At 33.0% G+C, this 25,767-nt stretch overlaps 6 protein-coding genes across 8 annotated transcripts in view; 1 reads left to right on the top strand and 5 right to left on the bottom strand.

Moving 5' to 3' along the window:
- Window positions 1–5,014: 5,014 nt before the first annotated feature.
- On the bottom strand, window positions 5,015–11,546 carry LOC126842883 (phosphoinositide 3-kinase regulatory subunit 4). 2 transcript variants are annotated; one of them, XM_050580095.1, is made up of 25 exons: window positions 11,467–11,546; window positions 10,949–11,072; window positions 10,695–10,875; window positions 10,481–10,630; window positions 10,226–10,398; window positions 10,042–10,143; window positions 9,831–9,957; window positions 9,597–9,772; window positions 9,417–9,527; window positions 9,225–9,330; window positions 8,979–9,119; window positions 8,623–8,893; window positions 8,401–8,549; window positions 8,166–8,318; window positions 7,714–8,025; window positions 7,495–7,623; window positions 7,214–7,419; window positions 7,056–7,144; window positions 6,803–6,992; window positions 6,478–6,693; window positions 6,215–6,417; window positions 6,013–6,138; window positions 5,785–5,942; window positions 5,429–5,604; window positions 5,015–5,365 (listed from the first exon to the last, which is right to left on the bottom strand). In XM_050580095.1, the coding sequence occupies exons 2-25, from the start codon at window positions 11,038–11,040 to the stop codon at window positions 5,155–5,157; spliced, it is 3,948 nt and encodes a 1,315-aa protein (XP_050436052.1). In that variant the 5' UTR covers window positions 11,041–11,072; window positions 11,467–11,546; the 3' UTR covers window positions 5,015–5,154. The 2 variants fall into 2 exon arrangements, with proteins under 2 accessions (XP_050436052.1, XP_050436051.1); XM_050580094.1 differs by lacking the exon at window positions 11,467–11,546 and having other exon boundaries at window positions 10,949–11,175.
- An 855-nt stretch (window positions 11,547–12,401) lies between these two features.
- LOC126843274 (RNA pseudouridylate synthase domain-containing protein 1-like) lies at window positions 12,402–13,888 on the bottom strand. Its single transcript, XM_050580686.1, has 4 exons — window positions 13,637–13,888; window positions 13,329–13,575; window positions 12,813–13,089; window positions 12,402–12,724 (listed from the first exon to the last, which is right to left on the bottom strand). Exons 1-4 carry the CDS (start codon window positions 13,805–13,807, stop codon window positions 12,568–12,570), a joined length of 852 nt encoding a protein of 283 aa, XP_050436643.1. The 5' UTR covers window positions 13,808–13,888; the 3' UTR covers window positions 12,402–12,567.
- A 96-nt stretch (window positions 13,889–13,984) lies between these two features.
- LOC126843276 (dolichol-phosphate mannosyltransferase subunit 3) lies at window positions 13,985–14,767 on the top strand. Its single transcript, XM_050580689.1, has 3 exons — window positions 13,985–14,277; window positions 14,341–14,418; window positions 14,540–14,767. Exons 1-3 carry the CDS (start codon window positions 14,131–14,133, stop codon window positions 14,591–14,593), a joined length of 279 nt encoding a protein of 92 aa, XP_050436646.1. The 5' UTR covers window positions 13,985–14,130; the 3' UTR covers window positions 14,594–14,767.
- Window positions 14,579–16,268, bottom strand: LOC126843275 (adrenodoxin-like protein 2, mitochondrial). 2 transcript variants are annotated; one of them, XM_050580688.1, is made up of 5 exons: window positions 16,039–16,267; window positions 15,840–15,952; window positions 15,634–15,766; window positions 15,460–15,543; window positions 14,579–14,699 (listed from the first exon to the last, which is right to left on the bottom strand). In XM_050580688.1, the coding sequence occupies exons 1-5, from the start codon at window positions 16,128–16,130 to the stop codon at window positions 14,693–14,695; spliced, it is 429 nt and encodes a 142-aa protein (XP_050436645.1). In that variant the 5' UTR covers window positions 16,131–16,267; the 3' UTR covers window positions 14,579–14,692. The 2 variants fall into 2 exon arrangements, with proteins under 2 accessions (XP_050436645.1, XP_050436644.1); XM_050580687.1 differs by lacking the exon at window positions 14,579–14,699 and having other exon boundaries at window positions 15,450–15,543; window positions 16,039–16,268.
- A 698-nt stretch (window positions 16,269–16,966) lies between these two features.
- LOC126843226 (casein kinase I-like) lies at window positions 16,967–17,980 on the bottom strand. The gene has a single exon (XM_050580604.1). It carries the CDS (start codon window positions 17,978–17,980, stop codon window positions 16,967–16,969), a length of 1,014 nt encoding a protein of 337 aa, XP_050436561.1.
- A 1,265-nt stretch (window positions 17,981–19,245) lies between these two features.
- The window catches only part of LOC126843273 (adhesion G protein-coupled receptor E2-like), a 91,296-nt gene continuing 84,774 nt past the window's right edge, over window positions 19,246–25,767 (bottom strand). The window contains exons 3-4 of the mRNA XM_050580684.1: window positions 24,462–24,739; window positions 19,246–21,395 (exon numbers count right to left, since the gene is read on the bottom strand). Coding sequence (XP_050436641.1) covers window positions 20,903–21,395; window positions 24,462–24,739 — 771 coding nt within the window. The 3' untranslated portion in view covers window positions 19,246–20,902. The remainder of the gene's footprint in view (window positions 21,396–24,461; window positions 24,740–25,767) is intronic.

Below are 25,767 nucleotides of genomic sequence, written 5' to 3'. Positions count from 1 at the left end.
CGAAACTTTGTGCTTTACTGTCGCTCGCGGTGACGGCGACGTCGTCGGCGGACCGTTGCGGCGGCGGCGGCAGCGGCAGCGGACCAGTAGACAATCTGGCGGCGTTTCGGCACACGCACACACACACGCCCGCACGGTGTACAAACTTACACGTGGACACCCGCACGGCGTACAAACTCGCAAGCGCGCGTCGGTCAAACGGCGGACGGACACCCGTTTTCGGACGGGGGCGACACGTCCCCGTCAGATGGCGAGCTATTTTTGGGCGGACATAGTATAAGTAAATAAAAAAAAAAAAAGGTAAAAAAAAAAAACAAAACAATACCTACCCAAGATAAACATTCTGTACTTTGGTATATATATATATATATATATATATATACTTGACCGTAGGCCGAAAAACGTTGTCTTATATAACCCAAACAAAGATTTCGAGTAGCAGCGAAAAAAAAAAAAAAGAAACAAACTATCCGGGGCGGGACGTCCTCATACGGGATTACCGGGGTTTCCTGGAACACTTAAGCTTCCCGGTAGTCGCTTTTTGACTCTTTCTTACGCCGGGTTAATAACTCATTTCGATAGTATCGCCGGCGACGGTGTGGATTATTCCTGCGGAGACGCGCCAACTACAAGAGATCAACCCGACCGCAGTGTAGTAATGTATTCGGCTATCTGTGTATTCGCATCGGCGTAACTAGGATTTACAAGCGACGGAGGTTTAAGCCCCGTCGTTAAAAAAATAAGGAACTTCGTTCCAAAAAAATGTAAAAAACCTATTCACGAATCGAGCAGAAAAGAACAAATTCAGACTATTATGAGTATAGTCATGAAACCGTCTCACGGTGGCAGCGTTGGGCCCCGAGACCTGTTAAACTAGGATGGACCATTTGGCTTGCCATGCGTGATGCAAAAGTGAACGATGCTTAGAGAGAAGGTCAGAGGATGGTATCTTAAAATGTGAGAAGTGCAAAACAACATTTTGTAGCAATAACAAGACGATCAGCAATTTCATTGCCTTCAATTCCGGCATTACTTAGAACCCAGAGAAACTTTACAACTTTACTTTCTGGGCTTGTCTATCGACAAGATAGAATGAATAGAGATTTGATTAGGAAAACAAGCGATCAGGTAGTGAGGAGTGAAAATGATTGGAAGAAACAGCCAGAAGGCTAACGAATCAGAAGCAATAAGGATATTGCATCGAGAGAGAGTAACCAATTTGTCCGCAAATGGACATTTTAAATATTGGAATAAAAAAAGAAAAACCTGCTGATCTGGAGGAGGCGGAATCGTTTTTAATTCGATGTAGGTTTTGCCACACTTATTATAATTGATCCCAAATTATTATTCTAGTTCTAGTGTAGCTGTTCGTTTAGCAAACTACCGAAAGTACACCGTTTGTGCACGTTCGACTGGACCGCGACTGCGGCGGGGACTTATCGTTAATTATTTATTTTTGCTTAAGCGCAAATTCCAGTGTCATGGCTGGTGCATAAGCGAATCGAGGAGAGACCGCATGCTAATATAATACATACGGTAAATCCTGTTTAATGATTTATTCCCTTACTGCGTTAGGTTCCCGTGGTAGTTTCCAGGTGCAAACATTGCGGCGAGACCACACGGTGTAATTCATTTAATGTAACAATATCCATTCCTCCGTTTACAAATTAACACATTCAACTCAATACGATAATCGGATACACTCTAAGAGTATCTACCATATTATGTTATACACTGATACACACAACATAACAGTTTACAATAATTACCCGAGAACCGTATTAACACGGTAAAATGGTAGAAAAAATAATACATACCTATACATAATTACCATACATCATAAAATAAAACAATGTTCAAAAATATAAATCTGTCTAGGAAATTAAAACAACGAACGTATAATATACAAAACCAATTGAATTTACTTTTTAATTACTTTTTTTTTTAATTTACTTTTTAAGATTTTTTATTCAACACAAATTCGTGCTTTTTAAAATTGGTTTGTGATGGAACCGAACAATAAAACCAATTGCTAACGTAATGAGAATATACCATAGTGATTTATGCAAAATGTAAAAATGACTAGTAATTTTTTTATTAAACGGTTTTCCCTTGTTACATATTTTAATGTGCAATCAAAATATTGGAGAGTGAAGCTTCTACATAGAATACAGTATATTTATAGCTAATTTGATATAATATGTTTTTATAAACGCATAAAATACGAATAGGCACTTAAATTATTCGACTAAAGCGTAGAATAATTTTAATAATATTTTACGACTTTTAGATGGTGTAAGCATTGTTTGAATTCGATTAAAAATATCGTACGCCGTTGAATATTATCAGAAAAGTCACCGAACGCCATCTTAATAGCTATGCACTTATATTGCCTATCTATTACGCCGGATATACAAATTTTAAAGGATTAACTTCAAATAATATCAAAAGCGGTATTAACCTAATTCAACAGAATTTGAAGCAGCGATAAGAATATCTACCTAACCGATTCTCTACATTTCAAATCTCTCCTTATATGAGCCTCCTTGAATCTCCTCATAAGCGATTCCCAAAGAAATCGGCCGTTATTAAATCTTCCATTCACGCAGGCTGAAAGTGTATCTAATTTAATGTTAGAGCAAGTCCTATTAAGACGGTCGATCGTGCATAGCAAATTTTATTGTACTTGGTCATTAGCGTTATTAAAATAAAGTCACCGCTATCCGTTCCGCCGTTACCAGGTTCCTCGGTTGTATTATTATATTGATTAATATTATTGTAACGAGTTATTTTTTTTTTCAAATGCGTATAACTTATTGGAAAATGTTAGTAACAAAAAAAAATCAAGAAGGCAAAATGTTACTTTTGATTCGTGCACTGTAACCTTTCGAAACGTACCTGTTTAAATATATTAAAAAGGGTATTGCCGGATAGCCGCGAAAGACTTGTGCATTGTGGCCTGAATTCCTTAAAGAAACCACAAACAGGACAATAATAATGCTTAATGTATAATATAACTTACTTACCAGAACACAATGTTATAGCTGACGGTAAGCGGGCAAGTTTTACCTGCGTTTAGCATTTCAACGACACTCATAAATATACTGAATTTAGTATTTTATCAACTTTACGGGCTTATAGTAAAATTAATGTTCTTATCCATATCGATATATTTAAAAAATTATGTTTCGAAATTCGAATTTTGCGTGCACTACTAACCCATCCAGACAGGTTAATATTCGATTATTTGAATTTTGCCCAATTGACCCTATTTTATTATTGCTGGCTCGAGTTTGTGAGTGTACCTACTGCAATTATATAATAAGGCCAAAGGGACAGTATCGGTTCGTTAGACGCGTAAAGTCACACGTTTAACAAGTCGACCCGTTCTCGGTTGCAGATTATATGTGTAATTGCATTTGTCGATTAGAGTTTCAGCGAATTTGGTAACAGCAAATTGGAAACATTTTCTACTAAACTCGGTCCTCTAATCAAAATGCTTACGCTGAAATACCCTTGTCACATAATTCGTTTAAGTCTTTTTTTATATGAGCACTTTTCTCAGATTTGTAAGTTCTAAAACACGGGTTCGTAAAACTTCGGTACCTATTGAATTTTTATTTTAAATTATTATTATTATTATTAAAAACGATTTACTTTGAAAGAATCTTTCTAAAATGTTTTTATTCGAATAAAAACTCATATTGAAACAAACATTTTGTTTAATTGAAAAAGTACATATTATGTTTAAAAATTATCGAAATAATTCGTTTATTTTATAATTATTATGAAAAAATAATTCCAACTTATTTCTTCAAATTAACATTTCCCCAAACGTCACAGCTGCTGCCCGGGCCCTGTCAAGATGATATTTTTTGCACTTTATGGTTCGTACAAGTACCTAATTTACAATATTTTTTTTTTACGGTCAGCCCATGGACAGATTACTCTAGAATAATATGACGTTAAACCATGCTAAAAGAGCTCAAACAGATAGGATAATGGTCGGCGTTTTATTTGGAAACAAGTCATCCGTTGGCACAATTCCAAGACAAATAATTTATTGTAATATTGTTAAGGGGCGCCGCTTCGTCTAAGCGCTGTCTGTCCTATTGTAAAATCTGTTTTGTTTTCATTAAAAAACTGGCCCAACGCAAAATATAAAACTCGTTTGTATTGACACAGTAGCGCCGCGCCGCTTTGATTGGGTCAAATTTTATACGACTGGCAAAATCCTTGAAAGTTTTCTTTATCCTCGTTACTGCTTAACAACAGAGTAGTCGAAAATCACACCAAATATAATAATACCGACCGGAAGTGTCAATTAATAGCGATGAGAGTAATAAAGAGCTCTTAAAAACGGAGAAGTCACTTTTTTGTCTGTGCCAAATAGGCCAATTCCAAGTGCTTAGCCGTTATTGAACGACCGACAAAATGCTTGGCGTCATAATATTTATCGTTTGTATTTTTATTTGTTAAGAAAACAACAACTATTCTCGATGGTAAATCTTAAAAAATTGAATATATTTTACTATTATTTGATACGGTACACCGTACTACGCCTCAGGAAAATAATATATTAAAAAAAAATGTTTATAATAGGAATATTTATTTTGAACGACGACAAAGTACTTTGTCGTGACGTTGTTTTGTATTATGTACTTAAAGTTCTTTTTTTTTCTCTTTACAAAAATGTGTAACAAACGGATTTTAAAATGTAGTCAGCGAGTTTACACCTTTAACTTACACTCTAAGGTGGTGTATTCTGTATAAGACTTTCAGTAAATATCAATGAAACTACAAAAAATAAACCCCCAACAAATAACACTAAATTTCAACAGAAACACAGTGGTACCTTGGTAATTTATCTTACTTACAGACTTCCTCAACATCAGACTTGTAAAAACTGAAAATTGTGTTCTTTTACCAATAAAAAATGGTGTATATGAGAATGATAAAATGCCTAATATTGTTTTTAAAAATAACATAGATAAATTTATTATACAGTTAAACGTGTGCAACTCCAAAAGTTTGTTACATCACTATCACAATAACATAATTATTTAATATCTTATATATAAAAAAAAAAAATTGAAACGGCCGAAACACAGTGTTCGAGATAATATTAATATTTGTTTTTTTGTATTTATCACATTATTTCCACACTTTGATGATACCGTCACACGACGCCGAGACTAGAAAACATTGAGATGCCATACACGATGTGATGTCCAATATAGAACCCACGTGACCCGGCGCTGGTTGATCAGTAGCGCACGGCGGCTCTTCGTCACCAGTTATCACAGCGCTACTCGATTTTGTGCACACCTCTTGCACGACGTTAGTGCCGTCCACCAGCCGACACCTAATTTTAAAATACAGGTTTAAGATGAAAGTTAATGAAATAAATATAGTAACATCTACACACTCGTAGCAGTAAAGCGAATGACCCATCACGTCACTTGCGGCTGGTATGGCTATGTACGAATCACCCGGTGACGTGAGATTCCATTTGCGAATCCTCTGGTCTGTGCCGCCGGTTAAAAGCTCTGGACCATGATCAGTGTTCATAGTGTACAATGCGCAAACGCTGTGGTTGTTAGTCTGTAACAAATTATTTGTTGGGTTTTTAATGTCGATTCATTGATAATTTGTTTAGCTTTGATGCGGAGCTTAGTAGGTTTTGGTTTACAATAATGTTTTTTTTTCTATTCCTAAAGACCTTATGGCCTTCCCAATCTCACTATTCTTAGATCCTACTGTGATGGCCTTTTTTTTTATTACCTGACTGTTTGATAACGGGGGAGCACTGCTAGCCCAAAGAGTTTGCTGTTTTGAACCGCTCTCCAAATTCCACACGGTCACTTCATTGTTATCTTGCATGGCCGATATGATCCACGACGACTCTGTAGGATGTCTAATTAGTCGTCTGACACGCACAGCTAATAACAAAATGCCATTCATAAGTTTTACTCGTTTAATAATAATATTTGTAAAATATGCAAACATTACCTTTAGAATGAGCTATTGTGGCAATCGGTAACCTAAAACGTAAATCCCAACAAGTGTGATAACCGCTACTTGTGCCCAAAGTCAAACAGCTTTGCCTTGTATCCAAGCACATGGCTGTTATGATTCCTATAAAATACAAAGTCGATTTCTAAATGAAACTGAATTCGTTTGAAACTGTTCTTTTCTCTGTTATTATATCTACCTTGTTTTATGTCATTATTAACCTTCCAAGCCAACTTGGGAGCTCGAAGGTCCCAACCGACGAGAGAACCATACACGGTTGCGTACACAAGAACCATTTGGGATCCAGAGTCCAAATAAGATACGTCGATAGCACATCCATCCTCGTGCAAATCCAACTGTTTGGACTGAATGACGGGCAGTTTGGTACTATTTGAATCTATACTAAAATCAGAAAAATACAAATTCAAAATCTGTTTTTGTGTACATAATTATTTAACATACTTGAGAACAACTACTGATCCCGAATGACTAACTGTCGCCAATGATTGATTGTTTCTACAAGTCGTCATACCGTACAAAGCTCCATTTTGGTGATTGTACACTTGCTTGGAACGATTCGCAATATTTTTACCCTCCATTTTAACGCAATCCCAAATGCGTACATAACTATCCGACGAACAACTGGCAAATAACGATGTGTTTGGAATGGACACTAGTCTGAAAATGTACAAGTTAAAATTATTAGCAATCTTGTTAAACCTTACTTACTCATACATACATTTAAGCAACTGAAAAACAATTAAAAAAAAAAAAAACCATCAAGTACCTATTTACTGCAGCTTTATGTTCATGCAGATGAGCAACTAACTGTGAACGTAGTCGCCAACCGGGTGGAGGAAGTCTCGGTTTCCAAACTTCTTGCTCGGCCCACTCGTGTCGTCTCATAGTCATCTCGTAACACTCTTGTCGGTGAGAAATCAGCTTGCCAAGTTCTAGCCTACACGGTGCATAGCGGTCTGAACAGAAACAATGTTAAAAAATACTCACTAATTGTAATATATTTAAAATAAAGCACTCACAGTGGATATATGACATGTCATTCGGTCCTTCGATGCTATGAGATGGCGAAGGCTGTACATCAAATGTATAAGAGCCGCCAACTGGAGATCTTTTGATGAAAATAAACTAAATTAGTCAACACAACAGTAAAGAATGGTTAAAAATTAAGTGACATTACGGATTTTGAGAGGAATGTGTCATCTGTTTTGAAGATTCTTGTCCACCGAACATGCATTTCCATTCGTCGTTCATGTTCGCAACCGGTTGGTCGTCTACGCACTTTCGACGATTAGTAGCTGATGACTCTTGAAGTTTTGAATTTTGAGATTGCATCAACGACACCGAATGACAGTTTACATTGTTTTTTGAATTTCCAATCTTTATCTGAAAAATAATCAATTTGTTGAAAACGATAATAATAATAATGTACTCAATCAGATGTAAATGATGTACACATACTTTTCCTTTTGATCCATATTTATTGTCAAACGCTAATTGTCTGTGGACCTTCAAAATGTGTACAGATAATGCAAACAATTGATCTTCTACCTCTTCAGTCATTCCTTCCGACTCCAATTTCCTGATCAACTAATGTTGCGAAAATTATTATTAATTTTGAATGAACGGCTTAAGTTTTGGTTTTGCATATTTATATTTTACAAGTTATGCATGACTTACATTTCTTAAGGCACTATTTTGATGCATTGATTGGGTAACACTCGGTAAAGGTATATGACCAGTGTTAGCTATGGTCCTGGCTTTTTTGCGTTCTCCCAATATTTTCACAAATGTATCTACAATAGAACACTTAACTACAGTGTCGTAAACATTTCTCGGCAAAGGTTCCTTTAGAGTATTCAACACTAATTCTTCCCTGTCTACTAGAATCATTGAATGTTTTAAATAAGGTTTCATGACAGGTAAAATTTTACACTGGACATCGACATCGTCCAATATTCTCGCTGTAGTACTAAAACAGCCTACAGTAGCCTGAAAACAATAATAATAATTTATAGCATTCAGCATTTTATCGGTTCACTATTAAAAAAAATGGTTTAAGCATATTTTTATTTACAACTTTCAAGTCAATTTATAATTGAATAAATTTTCATTTGTATTTGTTTACATACCTGTCTTATCCACAGATTTGGATGTATAAGAAAACAAGATATATCACTGATCAAATGACAAAGGGCCGTCTTCTGTAATAAACCTTTTTCTATTAGCAGTGTCATTGCGTTGAGTGCTTTTTTGGCTACAAATTCTTCACTGTCGGAAAAACCCTGCAATCGCAATTAGTAGTAAAAATGTAAGGATTATATTGTTTGACTTAAATAGATTGTAGACTTGATGAGAAGTACATACTTGCTGTAAAAGCGGACTCAATATAGGTGAACATTGAGGGCCGACAAAAGAAGCTACGTTGACAAAATTTTCAAAGAATGATGCACGCAAATGCTTGTCGGTCTTATCGTTCAGGAATGTCACCATATGAGATAATATAACATCATTAGCTAAAATAATTGCAAATCAACAAGTCAGAAAATTAATTTTTACACATAAACAAGTATGACGTTTTAAAAGTACCTCGTTGTGTGCCGAAAAATTCACAAAGTTCAACGATATTGCTATTGACGAGAGTTTGTTTCACGATATTGTGACTGTCTGTAAGAAGAACAGACACTGACTGTTGTACCATTTCGTGTAGAGTGGCTAATTCGGTTTCAAATGCACTCGTTGTTGGTTCGTCGTCTTTAACTTTCTGACAACATTTCAAAAATCTCAAACCCGTTTGTGCTAACTGCGAGATGATTTGAGCGAACGTTGTCCTAACTATAACAGCATCGTCGTGAGCAACCTAAAACGATTACAAGTAATTAAGATAATATTGAAAAAACATTTTCATAAGATGTATTGTTGTTATTATTATTTGTTTTATTCACATTAATAAGTCCTGGAAAAATATACTCTGGAAAAGTGTTGGCATCGCTCGGTTTTAAATTATTCACTGTCGATAACATGTTGTTCAAAGCATGTAAAGCAGATTTACGTACGCCCGGGCACACATCTTGAATCATGTGAAACTAAAATCATAAATTTAAATAAATATACATTGTTCTATAATTATTTTTTATTTATAGGATAGTTGTAAAATGAACATTAAAACAATACAACAAAATATTACTTACAATGTATGGAACGATACGGTCCAAAACCGTCTCGGCGGAACAGTACCTTGACAACTCGAGTAGGACGTCTAAGGCTTGAACTTTTGTCGTTGACAAGTGTAAACCTCTGTTATGTAACGATAGACAAATTAGTAAACCCTAAAATAGTTTTTAACATTTACGATAGTTTACGAATAGAGTAAAATAAATCACCTAATGCACGACGTGACTAATTGGACAATTAACACAAGACCCTCTGTACACTCGGTTGAATCGTTAGACGGAAGTAACATATTGATTATTCCTTTGATATCACTTTTTAACCTAAAAATATAAATCAATACAATGAAATTCATCTATTACAATAATATCAGCTAACAAACAAAATTTTACCTGTCAATTTTTTCATCGGGCGAAATTATGGGATCGGTGGCAGAAAACATTTGTAAATAAGGCTGTAGAAAGGAATAAAAATAATCCGGAAAAATTTTATTTTTTTCTTCATCCAAATACAGTTCAGCTGAACAACGATCAGCTGGATTCAGTTGTATCATAGATTTGATAAGATCCTACAACAAAAGAAAAAAATTAATAATCTGCAATTCGTTGAATTATAAAATAGATTACTTTAATTCCTTGGTCTTCTATAGATTCTATGTGAGGATTTGGATCGTACTCTCCATTTCTATAAGCTAACAATTGTGATAAATCAAAAAGCGGATGACCATCAGTGAACATCTCTGCTATTGAACACCTAATTGAAAAAACAATTTTTTTTAGCACTACGATATGAAAATAATAAAAATACAAATTTTAGTTGAATTCTTTTCGAGTTTACCCTGCTGAAAATATATCCATAGCTGGTGTCAGTTCTCCCTTTTTTATGTGATCTTCGGATGGTAACAACTGGTTATTAGCTTCCGTGGATGACTTAACAAAACTAAAAACATTATTTTAATTATTGTTCAGACTGTAATATACAGTAGAAATAAATAATTTATTATCAAGGTTTTAACAATTACCGTTCAGGTGCAATGTAACAAAGCCGTCTACGAGAAGTGTCGAAAAAAAACGAATAATCAGCAGGATTATCGTCAGGCAAATAAGTAGGTTTGTATGAAGCAATGTCGGTAAGCAAAACCCAATTCCACGATGTGATCATAATGTTTTCTAGTTTTATATCACCATGAGATACCTACAAAATAAATTTAAAATGTTTTAATATTTTAGAATAGAAAATTAGATGGACTAATGTTGTGTAACTAAAAAATACATACACCTAAGGTATGACATTGTCTAAGAGCAAATAATATTTGAAAAGCGATAAATTTCTTTTCTGTAATTGTCAAAAACGGCCTCGTGCTTATTCGATCATACAGACTGTATTTGACATACTCCCGCATCAAAAACACTGCTTTGTCAGACATCTGAAAACAAAGTTTGTATATGAATTGCTTAAATATGGTACAAACATTCCATTTAAATTCTTACTATGACTTTTTGAAAACATAAACAATTAACTGCAGATTGTAATTTTGTCTTGATTTCTTCTACGCGTACTCGATGTTTAACTAATGGCAACATTGGGTCATGAACGGCAAATACCTTAACGACAATCATGCCTTCTTGCGATTTAGCACGAGCTACTTTGAAAAACCTTGTACTGCCCAAACTAAAATTAAAAAAAAAAAAAATTATTTGATTTATTCACATCAACTAAAGATTACAAACAAATTTAAACTTACCTGGCATCAAACTGTAGTTGTGTGTGATCGGTTAAATAGTGTTCGACTGGGAATATCTCCGATGGAGCAATCCCAACCAGTTGATTGCCCATGCCTTGATTTTGATTGAACCGCTTTCATAAAACTACGTTAAAATTGACCACAAACATTTGTTATAAGACACTCAACAAAAATAAAAGTAAAAACATTACCACAAATCGAACATTTTTACCATAGACAAGATTTTTACATACTAAGCTACAGATTTTAAAATATTGTTATCATATAGCTGTTATCAATTATAATATTAATAATAAACGCTTATCAACAATTTTGTTGTTGTCGGCTGTCGCCAAATAAAAATGTTTGAAAACGGAGCAAAAAGTTTAACAAAGGCGAGATAATAGTATAGTACTATAGTCTATGAACTCAGTAAATTTTAATAGAATAAGTATATACCTAAATTTGATTGATTTTTTAAAATTATTATATTATAATACAACTGGAAGAATTAATGGCTCGCAATTAGTTTGACATACCTAGATATTATCGTGATCAAAGTAAAACAAAAGTTATCAATGTGAAAAGTTTTTGTTCCAGTGACAGTCGACTTCGATAGTTATTTTAGTCACATAACTGACACGTCAGTTGAAAAAATTATCTTCTCAGCTTCGAGTCGAAGCTAAAAACAATATAATTTAAAAAATAGAATTTTTTTTAAAAATTAATAAATGGCTTATTAAAATTAAAATAATACAATATTATTTTTTTTTAATCTAGTTTTAAATTTGGTAAGAATATTTATTTGAAAGCTAAGTGAACTATTTTCCAAATTAAAAGAAAACTTTTAAAGCATTAGACAATACACCCAGATACCCTTCCTAATTAAAATACCTACCTATTTACATTTATGACGGTAATTAAATGTTTAAATAAAAATAACTAAATTGAATAAAAACAAGATTATTTTTATGCCTACATATAATTGCAATAGTAATGATTATTATTATTGCAAAGTATAGGAACAAATTGAGATCATAAGTAATTAATTATTACGCGTTTTAAGCCAACACTTTTATTACCTTACATTAAACAGTGTAGATTTGTTTTTAATAGTCTCCCTGATTAAAAGGTTCACTTTTCACTGGTTACACTGTTGCTATAAGATAGGTATATTTATGGCCACTCACCAGTAAATATAAAAAATTAATTATAGGTAGTTTAACAATATACTAAAATTATCCATTAAACTTATCGTGTTGATGTGTTAAAAACACATTAAATACCAGGTATTTACGTGTAGTTAAATTAATTATAGCTAAATATTTACTGTTTACTATTTACTATTTACTATCAGAAAACATTATTTAATACTGACTTCTTTAACTTTTACATGAATCGTTGAGACTAATTTTTTTAATGACTAATGTGTAAAAAAAAACAAATAGTTTTATTTTTAATATATTTTCGGGTTTACACTACTATAAAATTTGTATAAAAATAAATTATATTACACATCACAATTTATGTGGTTAACTAATATAAAAATATTTCTAGTATATAACATTTATTTCAAAATAATTTTTCATCAGACTTCTATTGTCAACAGTAAATTAAAATAATATTCTCAGATATTGTTTCTATGAAACAATATTCTCAGATTGACTAAAATGATTCAAAGTGTCACGATTGCATAACTGTTTAATAAATTCAACTGGTTTCCATAATCCCTGTAACTTATCTTCTGTAAAAGGATCGTCTGTCTGAACTTCTATACCTTTAACATACAATTCTAGTCTAAAAATAAAAATAAATGTTTAGTTAAAATAATTTCATAGTTGGGAAAATTAAGATTTTTTTACCAATAGTAATAATATACACTTGCCTGTATGCATGTAGAAATGTTCTACTCGGGCTTATATCTTTGCGGCCACTATATGTAAAATCTCCAATTATCGTATGACCAATATCAGAACAGTGTACGCGGATTTGATGACGACGTCCCGTTACCAACTGCACTAGGACTTTGGTAGCTGGATACGACATAAATATACCACGTTCTAAAACTGACAATCGAGTCCGGGCATCACGTGGAGATAAACAACACTTATTTTCTGCAGTACACATCTTGTGATTCCCAGATATCTCTTCGGAGCAATAACCTAAAACAAATGTTTAAACTCATATGATCGAGTCTTATGACCTCGATCCTATGCGTGAGTTGTACCATAATGGTAATGTAGTCATAAAACTAGTGTGCGTATATGACAAAAGTTGTCGGTTAAAGTAAAGGAAATATAAATTAAGTCATGAAAAATCTCATAAGTAATTGAATTTAACAAGTAGAAAAATATAACAGTAATATTTATTTATCATAATTATGCAGAAAGTAATAAAATACCAATGGCTTTAGTTAAGTCCAAATTATCCACAGATACGTGTCCTCTGAGTAGCGCCAAATAATATTTTTTAGATATTCTTTTTTGAAAATTACTCGAAGCAGTAGAACATGCTGTTTTATTTAGTGCAATACATATCACACCACTTGTCACATAATCCAAACGATGTACAAAATAAAAACCATGTTCTAAATTCTTAACAACCAAGTGCGGGAATTTGGCAATAAGTAGTACGTCTAAGGATGGGCTCTATAATAATAAAATTAGTCAAATATAATGTTTTAACAACAAACAAAACTCAACAACTAACTTTTTTTGAATGGTTGTTCAAAAACACATCCTCGGGTTTATTGACAATTAAATAATCATCAGATTTGAATAAAACTTCAATATCATGATGAGAACTTTTTAAAAAACCAATAAAAAAACGTAATTTTCCCAATAGTAAATTTAAAAACCAAATTAATGTGTTTAATGTCATAATATTAATAATATCCACATTTTTTTATTTACTGAAAAATAATATGCAAAATTGTTAAGAACAACGTGAGCCAAAATTTAAAAATGAACAGTTTGCAGTTTGCTATACCTTATCGGCACAATAGAAATGATAACAAATATTGTTATCATATTCTGTTATCGCCTATTATAATGTGATTAAAAAAAGTAAACAAACGCGTGTAACAGTTCATATTATTCCAAATCTATAGATTATTAAGATTCACAAAAAGGATAGAGCCGTGATCAACAATTTTCAATTCGTGTAATAATTGTGAATGAATAAACCAGGGAAATAATTTTAAAATGAATAAATTAACTCAATGGTTAGTCGGGTTAAACATAGCGTGTGCTTTATGGTTAAGCTTACTTTTGAATAAAAACTCAAAAATAGTAAATGACTACTATTTCATAATTCAATTTCTACCGATAATCGTTATAGGGCTATTTGGTGTAAGTATACATTATTTTGTTCGATATACTTATTGTTTTAGTTTTATAACTGTAACTGTTTAGATATACTCAGTAATCGTTGTGTTATATCGAGTCGCCACTTTCAACAACTGCAATTCCGCAGCCATGGATTTGCAAGGGGTAAACAAGCTTTTTGATTTATTTATTTTTATAAAAGCTAATAATATTTATACAATTTAATATGTTTCATTTTATACATATCTTATATTTATTTAATTGTACAATTTCTTTTTTTTTTTAGGAAATAAAAGAAGCAAAAATTGCTCTTCAACAAAAAGGCTTTAAATTCGATTAACGTTTATTTACTATATTTACTTGTAACAGTCCAAAGAAACAACATTCCATAAAAACGTGGTATAACATTTTGATTACAAACGTATGTTTAAGTATCTTTTTAATCTCTGAAATAAAAACAATTTATTTGTAAAATTATATATCAAACAATAAAAAATGTATAATATATGTTGTGTATTGTTCTTTTATCTAGTTAAGATTGTATTAAATAATTTAATGAGTAACAAAAATAGTAATAAACAACATTACGATTTATGATTCTATAAAATAAAAAACTAAAACACTAACTAATAACTACAAAAAACATTATTGTACAAAATTTCAACCAACATAATAGTTGTTCTATTGACCAAATAAAATATGCAATATTTAACCTGTTTTAACTTTATAATTTTAAGTTTTTTTTTTGTTTTACTATTATGAAAATTGTATATCATGAGTTTAATAAATAAATAGTCTAGTTTGTAAAATGTTGAACAATTTTTTGAAGTATCAAACATAACAAGACAATCAAAATATATTTTTTTCATTAATTAACAAACTGTTTAAAATATAATTGGAATTGTTAAAGAAATATTTAATAATTTAAACCTTAATTAATATATTAATTTAATTTAAATAATAAAAAAATGTTTAGTTAATACTAAACATTTTTTCAATTGTAAGATATCTTATAAGATTTAAATTTAATATTATTATGTATTTATAATTATTTTGGTAATTAAATTATCAAAAATATTTAATTTAAAAAATGTACAAAAAAAGTTTTAGTATAATGTTTTGGTTATCATTCTTAGTCGAAATGCTTAACACAATAGTTAGTTTATACGATTATTACTAGTGTAAACTAGGTATTTTTAGTTATACCTAGCATCGTTGAGTGTTGCCGGTACATTTACTTCTAAGCCATTTAATTTGTCTTCTAAAATTATTTGACATCCTAATCGAGATCTGAAATTATCACGCATTGCAAATGAAATCTTTTAGATTGAACAGTCAAAAAAAAAGTGTAAATAGTTAAGGTACAATCTGATTTCTTACGTATCTGTTAAGTTAAACGCTAAATCTAACATGTCCAACTCTTCGTCAGTCGGTTTTTCTGGTAACGCGTCATAATCTTTTTTACTTAGAATAACATGGCAAGTGGAACACGTTAATGTGCCTTCGCACGCCCCTAAAAAGTAAATAAAAAACTATTGTTTTACAAATAATAACCATACAAGCCAGGATATAAAAATAAATCTTACCATATCCATCAAAATCTAAATTATTGTTGACGATAACGTCTAATAGTGAATCTCCTTTTTTCCCCTCGGCCGTGACTCTGTCACCGTTAGCTTTACAAAAAGTAACTTTAATTCTGAAAATAAAATAATTCATTCTTATTATAGTTAATGGGATCGTAATTTGAATAAAATGTACAAGTTTACACTGATGAATACTCACAAGTTTTTGTTCTCTACAGTACTCATATACCTTGATAAATTTCTATTTTTTACACAATTCATAGTGAACATTTTAAATAACTTTAAGGACATTATTTGATGATAAAAAAATTCCTTACAAGATTAGCACCAGAAGAGCCGCAGTACCGTTAGAATATGTAAAACACGGTAGAAAATAAAAAAAATTTGAGTAATTTATTAAAACTACCTACTACAAAAAGAAATTGTGTTATCAATTTTATGATAACACTCATGTTGATATGGTTAAAAATGATAAAATCATTTTACTTTGATTTGATCATTAATCTATATTATATTATCTATATCAATTCATTAAGAGATTTAATATTAACCTTGGCTTTGACTTTAGTATAATTATATACCTACATTACAGTAGGTATAATACCTATTCACACAACATTAAAGCACATGTGGCATGCCACGTCCTATTGTGTCATTCTGCTTACTTTTTTTTTTTTTTTAAATAACATTTACAATCTGAACGTAAAGAAAACTATAGAAACTATTCGTTTCATAAAGAAAAAATAACTATTATCATGAATTATAAAACTTTTTTAGTAACATCTTAGCTTCAGTGCAAAGCTGAGAAGTTATTAATTTTACAAATATTACATTATCAGCGATGCGTCTGTACCTACAATATTGTAGTTAGACATAATTTCGTCTAAAAGAAATTTGGCTATAAGTTTTACTACTATCATCTTTCATAAAAAAAAAAAAAAAACTATTTAAATAATAATTGAAGGTACCACGTTATAGCGAATACACAGGCAGTACGAGTAGGTTTATCAGTAAATTCTATACCAATAAATAATTTCTTAATTTTTAATTAATATAATGACATTTTATGTACATATTCTACTGGCATTTAATAAGTTTTGGTACACAAATCATTAATAAACTGCGAGTTATATAAACGTTGATGTGTGTACAGAACAGTTAAGAGACGAAATCGTGTCGGGTGTGATGACGTTTGCACTGACTTCGAACGTGTCAGGTTTGCCGACGGCGGCTATTTTCCGGACGCATTCGTTTTGGCCCAACAGTGTCCAGTCGTACGGCGCGTCGTCATCGCCGCATATATACCGGAACAGGTACTTACAAGCCGCGTACTTGGGAGCCTCTTCGTACCGCAGCCGCCGACAATGGTCCAAGTACGCGACGAATTCGATCGGCAGTCCGTCGCAGAGTTCTTCGGCCGACGTGGAGATCATTTTCTCGCATATGCGTTCACGCCGTTGCGTCACGCTGCTGGCCGTCTCCAGACCGTCCCACGGCAGGCCCTTGGCCATGTGCACGAGCGCGTAGCCCAGCGACTCCATGTCGTCCCGCCGCGACACTTCTAAGCCCAGGTGCGCGTTTAGCGAGGCGTACTCGAGCGTTCCTACCAACGGAATCCCTTCGCCGTACGGCGCGTGCATTTTACCGTTTCGGTACCGTTTGGCCGACCCAAAATCGATCAGGTGCACGCGGCCCACCTGCCCGCCCAGGCCCATCAGCAGGTTTGCCGGCTTGACGTCCCGGTGCACGAATCCTTTGCAATGCAAGTACTCGAGCAGCCCGATCGCGCCCACCGCCAATCGGGCCACGGTGCTTACGGCGAACGTGCCGCCGCACTTGTGCAGCAAACGGTCCAACGGTGGTCCCAACAGCTCCATTACCATGACCGAGTACTCTCCCACGTGCCCGTACCACAGGACGGACGGTATAGCCGCTACTTCGTCTCTGAGGTGGTTGTAAACTTCGTGCTCGTGCCGAAGTCGCGATTTACTGTTCGCGTCGTTTACCTCAATCTTGACGGCTACTTGTTCTCCGCTGAACTTGTCGTGGCCCAGAAAAACTTGACTTCGGATGTGACCAATTAACTGGTACTTACCGTCCAAAGTCAATCCGTCGAACACCGCACCGACGACTTCAGCCATATTAATTATATGCTGGGCCTTTTCTATGCCAAAGTAACTATAGTGTGTAGATCTGGTTTGTAGTATATTTTCTTTCAATTACGATGAGATATAGATTTCTAAATTGTACACAGAGTTCTATTTTCCTGTAATCAATAGTATGGCCAAGTGTTGTTTACTAAGTAACTAGTAAGTTTTAATAAAATACGTACGTTTAGATATCACAGTTTCATAAATATATAAAATATGTATTAGTTAATAGTTTATGATAATGAATTATTACTCAGCATGTGCTACAAATTGATTCATAGCATTTGGTTATCATCAATAAAACTATTGTGGTCATGCTACATTTTGGTATTTTACTCTACATAAATATCTAACAATATCAGTCAATCCAGTTTTAACACAGCAATATTACATTTAATATTTCATTTATTTGATAATTATATTAATTTGAATACACCTGTTATTATTATTAACGATTGTTAGTAACCAAATATGGTTTAGGGATAATAGTAATAAACAATAATAATTGTACCATGGGTTAAAAAAGGCCGATGTCATTTTTTAGCTTTAATGTAAATTAAAACACCCTCTACATTGTGTAAAAAGTAAAAGGTTTTAAAAAATGTATAATACATTTTACATAGAGCTTATGGAAAAAATAACAAACAAGATCTTTTATTTAAAATTTCAAAAATTACATACGATTGGCTCTTTTAGACTTAATGTACAAATATCAAATTGAAAATCAGGAATACATTTTTTTTTTATCAAATTTTGTTTCTAAGGAAATTTTGTTTCATTCGGCATAACAAATCGTTATTTAATTATTAAAGACAATTTTATAGTTTCCACAAGAACAATATTTGTCTAAACATTATTGTTTCTTTTGATTTGACTTAGTTTGTAAATTATTGTATGTTCCTAAAAAAAAATGTTTGATTATCTGGAGGAGATGTTATTAACATATTTTGTTTTTATTTTGTATAGTCTCTCTAATAATTAATTGTCCCTTAAACATACATCAGATACGGTATTTTTGTACTTGCATTCGTTAACTGCGTTCAGAGCTTATTGATGCTGTTTTCGACGGAACATATTATGCATTATATAATATTCGTAAGAAACTGTTTAAATTCAATTTACAAAACAAAATAAAAACAATACAAGTATATTTTGTTGATTTTGTTTTCTAATAAATAATATATATTTTATTCAGATTGCTAGTACGCAATACTGTTGCGTTTATTATACAACATTTTTATCGTCATGGCTATAAACAATATACAATGTGAAGAAAATTTCATAATCATTAATATAGATATACACACTAACAACAAAACGAAAACTAAATAAGTTAACAATGCAATTGTTATGACACGATAATCATATTTTCTATAATAATAAAACGATATTAATTGTAATATTTTTTAAACACTCGACTTAAACAGACAATACTGCGTAAGTTACATCAACGGTGTACATTTAGTGCGCTTATAAATTATAATATTTAATGATTATTCCAAATAAACAATTTAATGTCGCTTTTGTAATAATTATACTTTAATAGTTTATCTTTTATCCTAATATATATAAATTATGAGGTTTGATCATAACAGGTAGTTTTTTTTTTATTCAACCGATAGATATGTAAAAGTTAATAGTTTTTGTGGTTGTGCAAACAAGAAATTAATTAATGATAGTAAGTATAATAATAATATAATAATATATTCGAATGGTAGATTTTAGATAAAAGAACAAAACAAATATAAATATTTTACGAAAAGTTATAATTTTTGTGATATTTATCACCGTGATTTGTTTTATTAAATTATACGGAATGATTATGTTTTACCGATATTTTGATATTTGACCAATATTGTTTTACTCGACATCAATACAACACAAAAACCGTTGAACTCTTTTTATAAAATACATCCATAGTCATAAAATAAAGTTTTGAGTATAATTTACAATTAATATAATACAGAAGAAGTACTATAAGTTATAGCGACTAGATAATAATATATTATACACTATTTTCGCTTAACATAAATTTAATTGTAGTTGTTATAATACGTTGAGAATACATCAATACAATAAATGACTATATATTATAATGTAAAATATTTATATTTTATTACATTATCAAAACAGTTATCTATGCATTACCATGGTAGGTAAGTAATCGTAAGTCGATCATTCTGTTTATGCATGTCTCACTTTTTCGTCCCTCTTTTTTGTTAAACGGTTTCCGTCGACAATCAATATAAATTATTTAATAATAATATGTACACAATTAAAACAATACAACAAATTAGAAAGTTCGTAAAGTCAAAATCTATTAACATGTTTTTACATGGTAATTTGGGGGTGAAAACAATGTTAACATAAATTATTTTATCGAAAAGGAAAAATTATTTGATTGTATTACTTTTTGATTTTGCCCACAAATTAAATTTTACAAATAATATTTATTTTCTGATTACAAAACGGCGGGTAACTATCAGCTTAATAACTATCAGGTTAGGGTTTTACTTTTTAGTAAAATGATAATCATAAACTATTTAGTTTTAATAATTTAAAATGTAAAACTATAAATTCTATTGTATTTTTGTAAAATATAAATAATTTGTGTACAGACCCAAAAGACCCAATATAATACAATTTGAATACAACCCGTCCAGTTCGTTTTGACCCTTTGAGCGACCGCTGGGTTTCGAATTATGATGTATCACTGTGACTCACTTTCACTGTATTATTATTATGGGTGAAGTATAGAGATGAGATGGACGAGTTGTAAAAGAAAAACTTAACGTCTTTATCGGGTCGGACAGGAGAAGAACGAATTTTCCCAACGTGCAAGACAACTCGAGTTTCGTTGAACGTTGAACTAGCCGTGGTCTCAACTCACGCGAGTTATGCGCCGTGGGTTGCCTAGACGGGCAACGGGACCGGGTCCCAGGTGAGGTTGTGCAGGTAAGTGGTGTCGCTGATGTCGTTGTCGCGTTTGTCGAACAGGGCCACTTCGCTGCCGTTCCTGGAAACCCGCCGGCGCCGCCGGGAGAACGACCTCGTGTAGATCTTCAGCACCTGACAGTTGCACGTGACGGCCAGGGCCACCAGGATGCCCTGCAGCGAATGGCCGACGTTGTACGCGATCCAGGCAACCGGGTCGGACGCGGGCGACCCGTTCCTGGCCACGCACCCGAACACGTTGACCGCGAACATTAGCACGGCGATCTTGCCGTACAGGTGCAGCTGCAGCGTGCGCTTCCTGTGCATCTTCAACCGCGATTTCTTGTCCACTTGCATGCCGACGGTGGCCCTGACCGTAAGCCAACTGCGGAACAGCGACACCGCGATCGCGGCGAAACAGCACAGGGCCGGTCCCACGAACGTCACGTTATAGATGTCCGTTTCGAAAAACCTGAAAAACAAAACGCACGCGATTGAAAAACCGTTATGCACGACGCCGAATTTACATTTCGAATATTTAACACGTTTATAAGCAGCCGTTAACGCGCATTAATTCAAAATTCAAACCGAATTAACACTATTTTAATTAGATTACTCCAATTGAATTAAATCTAACTCCAAAATACATATAAACCCAAACGCCAATGCGCATTGACGACGGCATAGTATAAACGTGGTAACTGTCGGCCACAAATAGTATTATGATTAACGATTACAAATCAGACATAATCATTATACTACGCTTATATACAGTAATTAATGCGGAAATTAACTGTTAATTATTATATTCTTCTAATCTAATTATTAAACTTTACTGTGGGTTTAAACAATTTCATAAAACACAAATTAATCATAATCAATCTTAACCTAATTTGTACGACTGAATTACAGTGTTTGGAAACCAACTTGTTGAATGTGTTTTTTTTACTTTATTACTAAACGTTTACTTTTAAATTAGTCAGCTATTAAATTTTAATTAATACTAAGTAATAGATGGTTTTATATTATGTTGTACTTGATACCTATTTCGTATATTAGTGGTGGAAGCAGTAGTTTTAGTGGTCGATGCCTCTCCCGAGGAGAACGATTAATGCATTAGCCATTAATTTAGTTATCGATTACTAGAATTTTAATCACCATATAATCGATTACGCCCAACAAATCGTGTAAACCTAGAGTACAGCTGATAGCATTACTGATTGCCCAAGTATGATCCAGACACAAACTTCCTATAATATGTTAACATCAAATTTTTTAAGGAAATAAAGTAAAGTGAAAAAAAAACACAAATGTTTCGATATACTAAATATTACACATTTAATAATTTTCTTTAGTCTACACGAACAGGTTCCAGAACCTCAAACAAAAATTCAACACTATTATAACACACATCCTACTAATCATCGACCAAACAGTATGGGAAAACATTTTTAATTTCGAAATTTCGTTGTGGGATGTAAAAAAAATAATATTATTGCGTGCACATCAATTGCCGGGTACTAATTATTTCAGGGTGTTTGTTTTTCTCTCGAATTAACCGAAAAGAGAGGACTTGAGTTATTCAACTTGCTTCAAATCAGAATATTAAACAATTAATAATTGTTGTTTTAGCTGTCCGCTTATTGCGAAATCAAAAGTTTTCGTTAGTATTCGCACCGAGTTTAACTGACGTTTTGTAGACTGAATGTTTGTAAACGCTTAACGGCGTTAAGACACCGAAACGTGTCTGAAATATCAGTTTTTTAACAAAATTTCCACTCGTTTATAAAAAAAAAGGCAGTCGTGTCAAAACGGGCGCTTTTATGAACACAATAAAAGTAAAAACAGCTAGGCATAAGCTGATGTTTATAACCGTATCAATACGGAACACACTCGGTTTTTGAATACATTTAAAGCTCACTCGAGCCGAGTACACGTGGGTGTGCGTTTTGAATTAAAGTAACTGTATACGTAACAGTAACACTTTATGTAAACGAAAAACAACAATGTTGTACACTATTCAACGGATTAAGGTAAACGCGGATAACTAAGTTATAAATAATGTAAAAAAGAGGTTTTTACGTTGCATAAGCTAACGAGTTGGCAAAGCTACACGGACAAAAAATAAAAACTCTCTACTTTACTTTTCGTTCTCCATTATAAAGACGATTTTTTTTTTTTTTTTTATTGAAGATAATTAAAAAAATTAAACACAATAATTGAAAACGGCTTCGGTAGTGTTTTTTCTTCAAGTTTGTCGACGCGTTAGGTAAACAAAATAAAGTAAAATATACTTATTTAAATAAAGTAAATATTGTTTTAAGCCTGTTTATCTTTCGCAGTTTTAGGGTTTTCTTAAAAGAAAAAAATATATATTTTTCTCAGAATTTTAAAATAAACTAATATAAATCTATCTCTATATATTTTTTTAAATTTATTTTTTTAGTATTTTTCAAAGCTTTATCAACTTTTGAAACTTAAATGATAACATATTCTTAATATATATTTAATTAACTTTTTAAACTAAGAATAATGAGATGATGAAAATGTTGACTCGTCGATAATCAGTTTGGGGTAATTACTTTTAAAGTTATTAGAGTTTAAAAATTAGGACAGAAGGTGGAGTGCGGTTGAGTAATGCGTGCAGATAAAAAAATACTTCACTCCCCCTTCCTCCTGTTCTTAATTTTGAACTCTTATAACTTTAAAACCTATTGCTTCAAGTCTTCAGATACACACGTTTATTTATTAATTGGTTTGTTACATTTAAATACATACATATTTTGCCTTGTCATTAAAGTGTAAGATCTTAGCTTTACTCCTACTGGACCGTTTTACTCGAGTTCTACCTAAATCGATCACACGTTGTATCAAATTTGGTAAAGATAATTTTTTCCTGTCCGCTGTCCAGGCAAAAATTTACTTTTAAACACTTTTAGTGTAAAAAAACAGCATTTGTCAACTTAATTTTGATGCTAAAATCGACAATGATTATCAAGCGCGTATTGCCTAAATAATCTGGGCAGTTTAAACTGTCTCTAAGCTCCCGACCTCTCCCACCCTTACTTGCACCCAGCAACAATGTATACCACAATATAATGCGATGATAAGCTTTCATAGATTATAGATATTTTACGTGGAATGCAAATGTAGCATTAATTCTGTATTGTATACAATTAATATTAACAACTGATGTATAATATGGATTTATTATTATGCAAAAGTTTGTAATTCCATGTTAATCTACTGTTAGCAGTTAAAAACAATTTTTTTTTAACGAAATTATGAGGCTATGTTTGTTTAAACCTACGGTATAAGATGAAGTAGTATAATCGGTATTTTTTGATATGTAGTCTCTGTGCTGGCTGTTCGTATACTATCTAAAGATTCACGTGTAAGCGTTTGTCGAAGTGATTGAAATACTTAACATTTTTTGACGATCGCGTTTTACACGACTTCGTTAACCTATTACTGTACATGTGGCTTGTATTGGCTGGTTTTGATGATGAACTTTAAGGTGAAAAAAAATAAAGCTTACCAACAGTTGTAAGGGTTCAGGTTGTCGATGATCTGACGACTGGTCATTGCCCGCATGACGCTGGCCGATATCACCGACAGGGATGGCATTCCCCATGCAAACAGGCTGTACTTGACGAATCTGGACACGAGTACGTTGACGGGCTCTGGTCTTGGGTTGAGGTTAACGTTGTTCCGGAATGTGATCAACATGTCGTAGGTCATGACACACAGCCAGCTGATGACGGCCAAGCGGAGATAGTGGATTCCGAACGCCAAACACAAACAAAGGCTGTCCTCCTGAAATCCCAAAACAATTTTTAAATTGAATAACGCCCAACAGTAAGGGTATTAGAACTTGGCCAGAAGTCAATGGTTCGGACCAAAATTCAATTGTAATAACACAACGTAAGCCGGCCATTGTTCACTCTTGATGATAACATAACATAGATTCGACATGGCTCGTCTGGACAGTACTAGTAGGTTGTATTTTCGAGGGGTACATATACATATTAAACTTGCTACTTGCTGTCGTTTTGAGGTACTGGAGCGCTACCGTGTACATTTTTCGGTTGCTTAGGACGGTTTTTTGGCAATCAACGCGTTACAACATCAACAAGACACGTCGCTCTAGCCGGCGTTCCCTTGGATAGTGTGAGAACACATCTTGTTCTTACATACAGGGTATTCGATCCAGTGTCGTTTGGATCGAATAATTAGAAAATATTTGCAAATCCGGCGATAACTAAAATTGCCTGACAGCAATACACACGGCCGAGAAGCGAGTATCCGTCTTCGCAAGGTCCATGGCCCCCCATCAGTTATTTGTCACCAGCCGGGGGTAGGGGGAGGATCAACATAACAAAATTGATAAATTACCATTTGACGGATAATGTAAATTCGTCCGTTTTTCACCGATTGGGTGTGTTCAGACTAATTTCCATCCCGAAAACAAGATAAATTAAGCGAGTGTAAGCGGGTTGTTAAGGGAAACGCTGCTGTTCGTCCACTCGCCGGCCGGAGTAATGATTTCACGGTTCAGAGGACAAATTGCAATCCTCGCCATGCTCGGTAGAGGGAAAAAACTACAGGATTATCTCAGAATTATCAAAACGTTACAAGTGTCTCAACCTTCATAGAAAAGAATAATATTATCACTGAGCGCTGCTAATTTCAGGTACCCGAATACAATATGATATATACTTGTACATTTTTTTTTTTAACAATTCTCACGGATAACAAAATCCGGGATTAACAAGAAATGTTATAGAGATACGAAAAAAAACTATAAAACCGAATCCAACCTGACCAAGGATATATTAATATTT

Source organism: Adelges cooleyi, unplaced genomic scaffold (assembly GCF_023614345.1).
Source record: "Adelges cooleyi isolate 19-005CV unplaced genomic scaffold, UGA_ACOO_1.1 ACOO_flye_CR_arks_rails_tigmint_CR_PRNA_574, whole genome shotgun sequence".
Lineage (NCBI taxonomy): Eukaryota > Metazoa > Arthropoda > Insecta > Hemiptera > Adelgidae > Adelges > Adelges cooleyi.
This window is presented reverse-complemented; position numbering and strand designations above follow the sequence as displayed.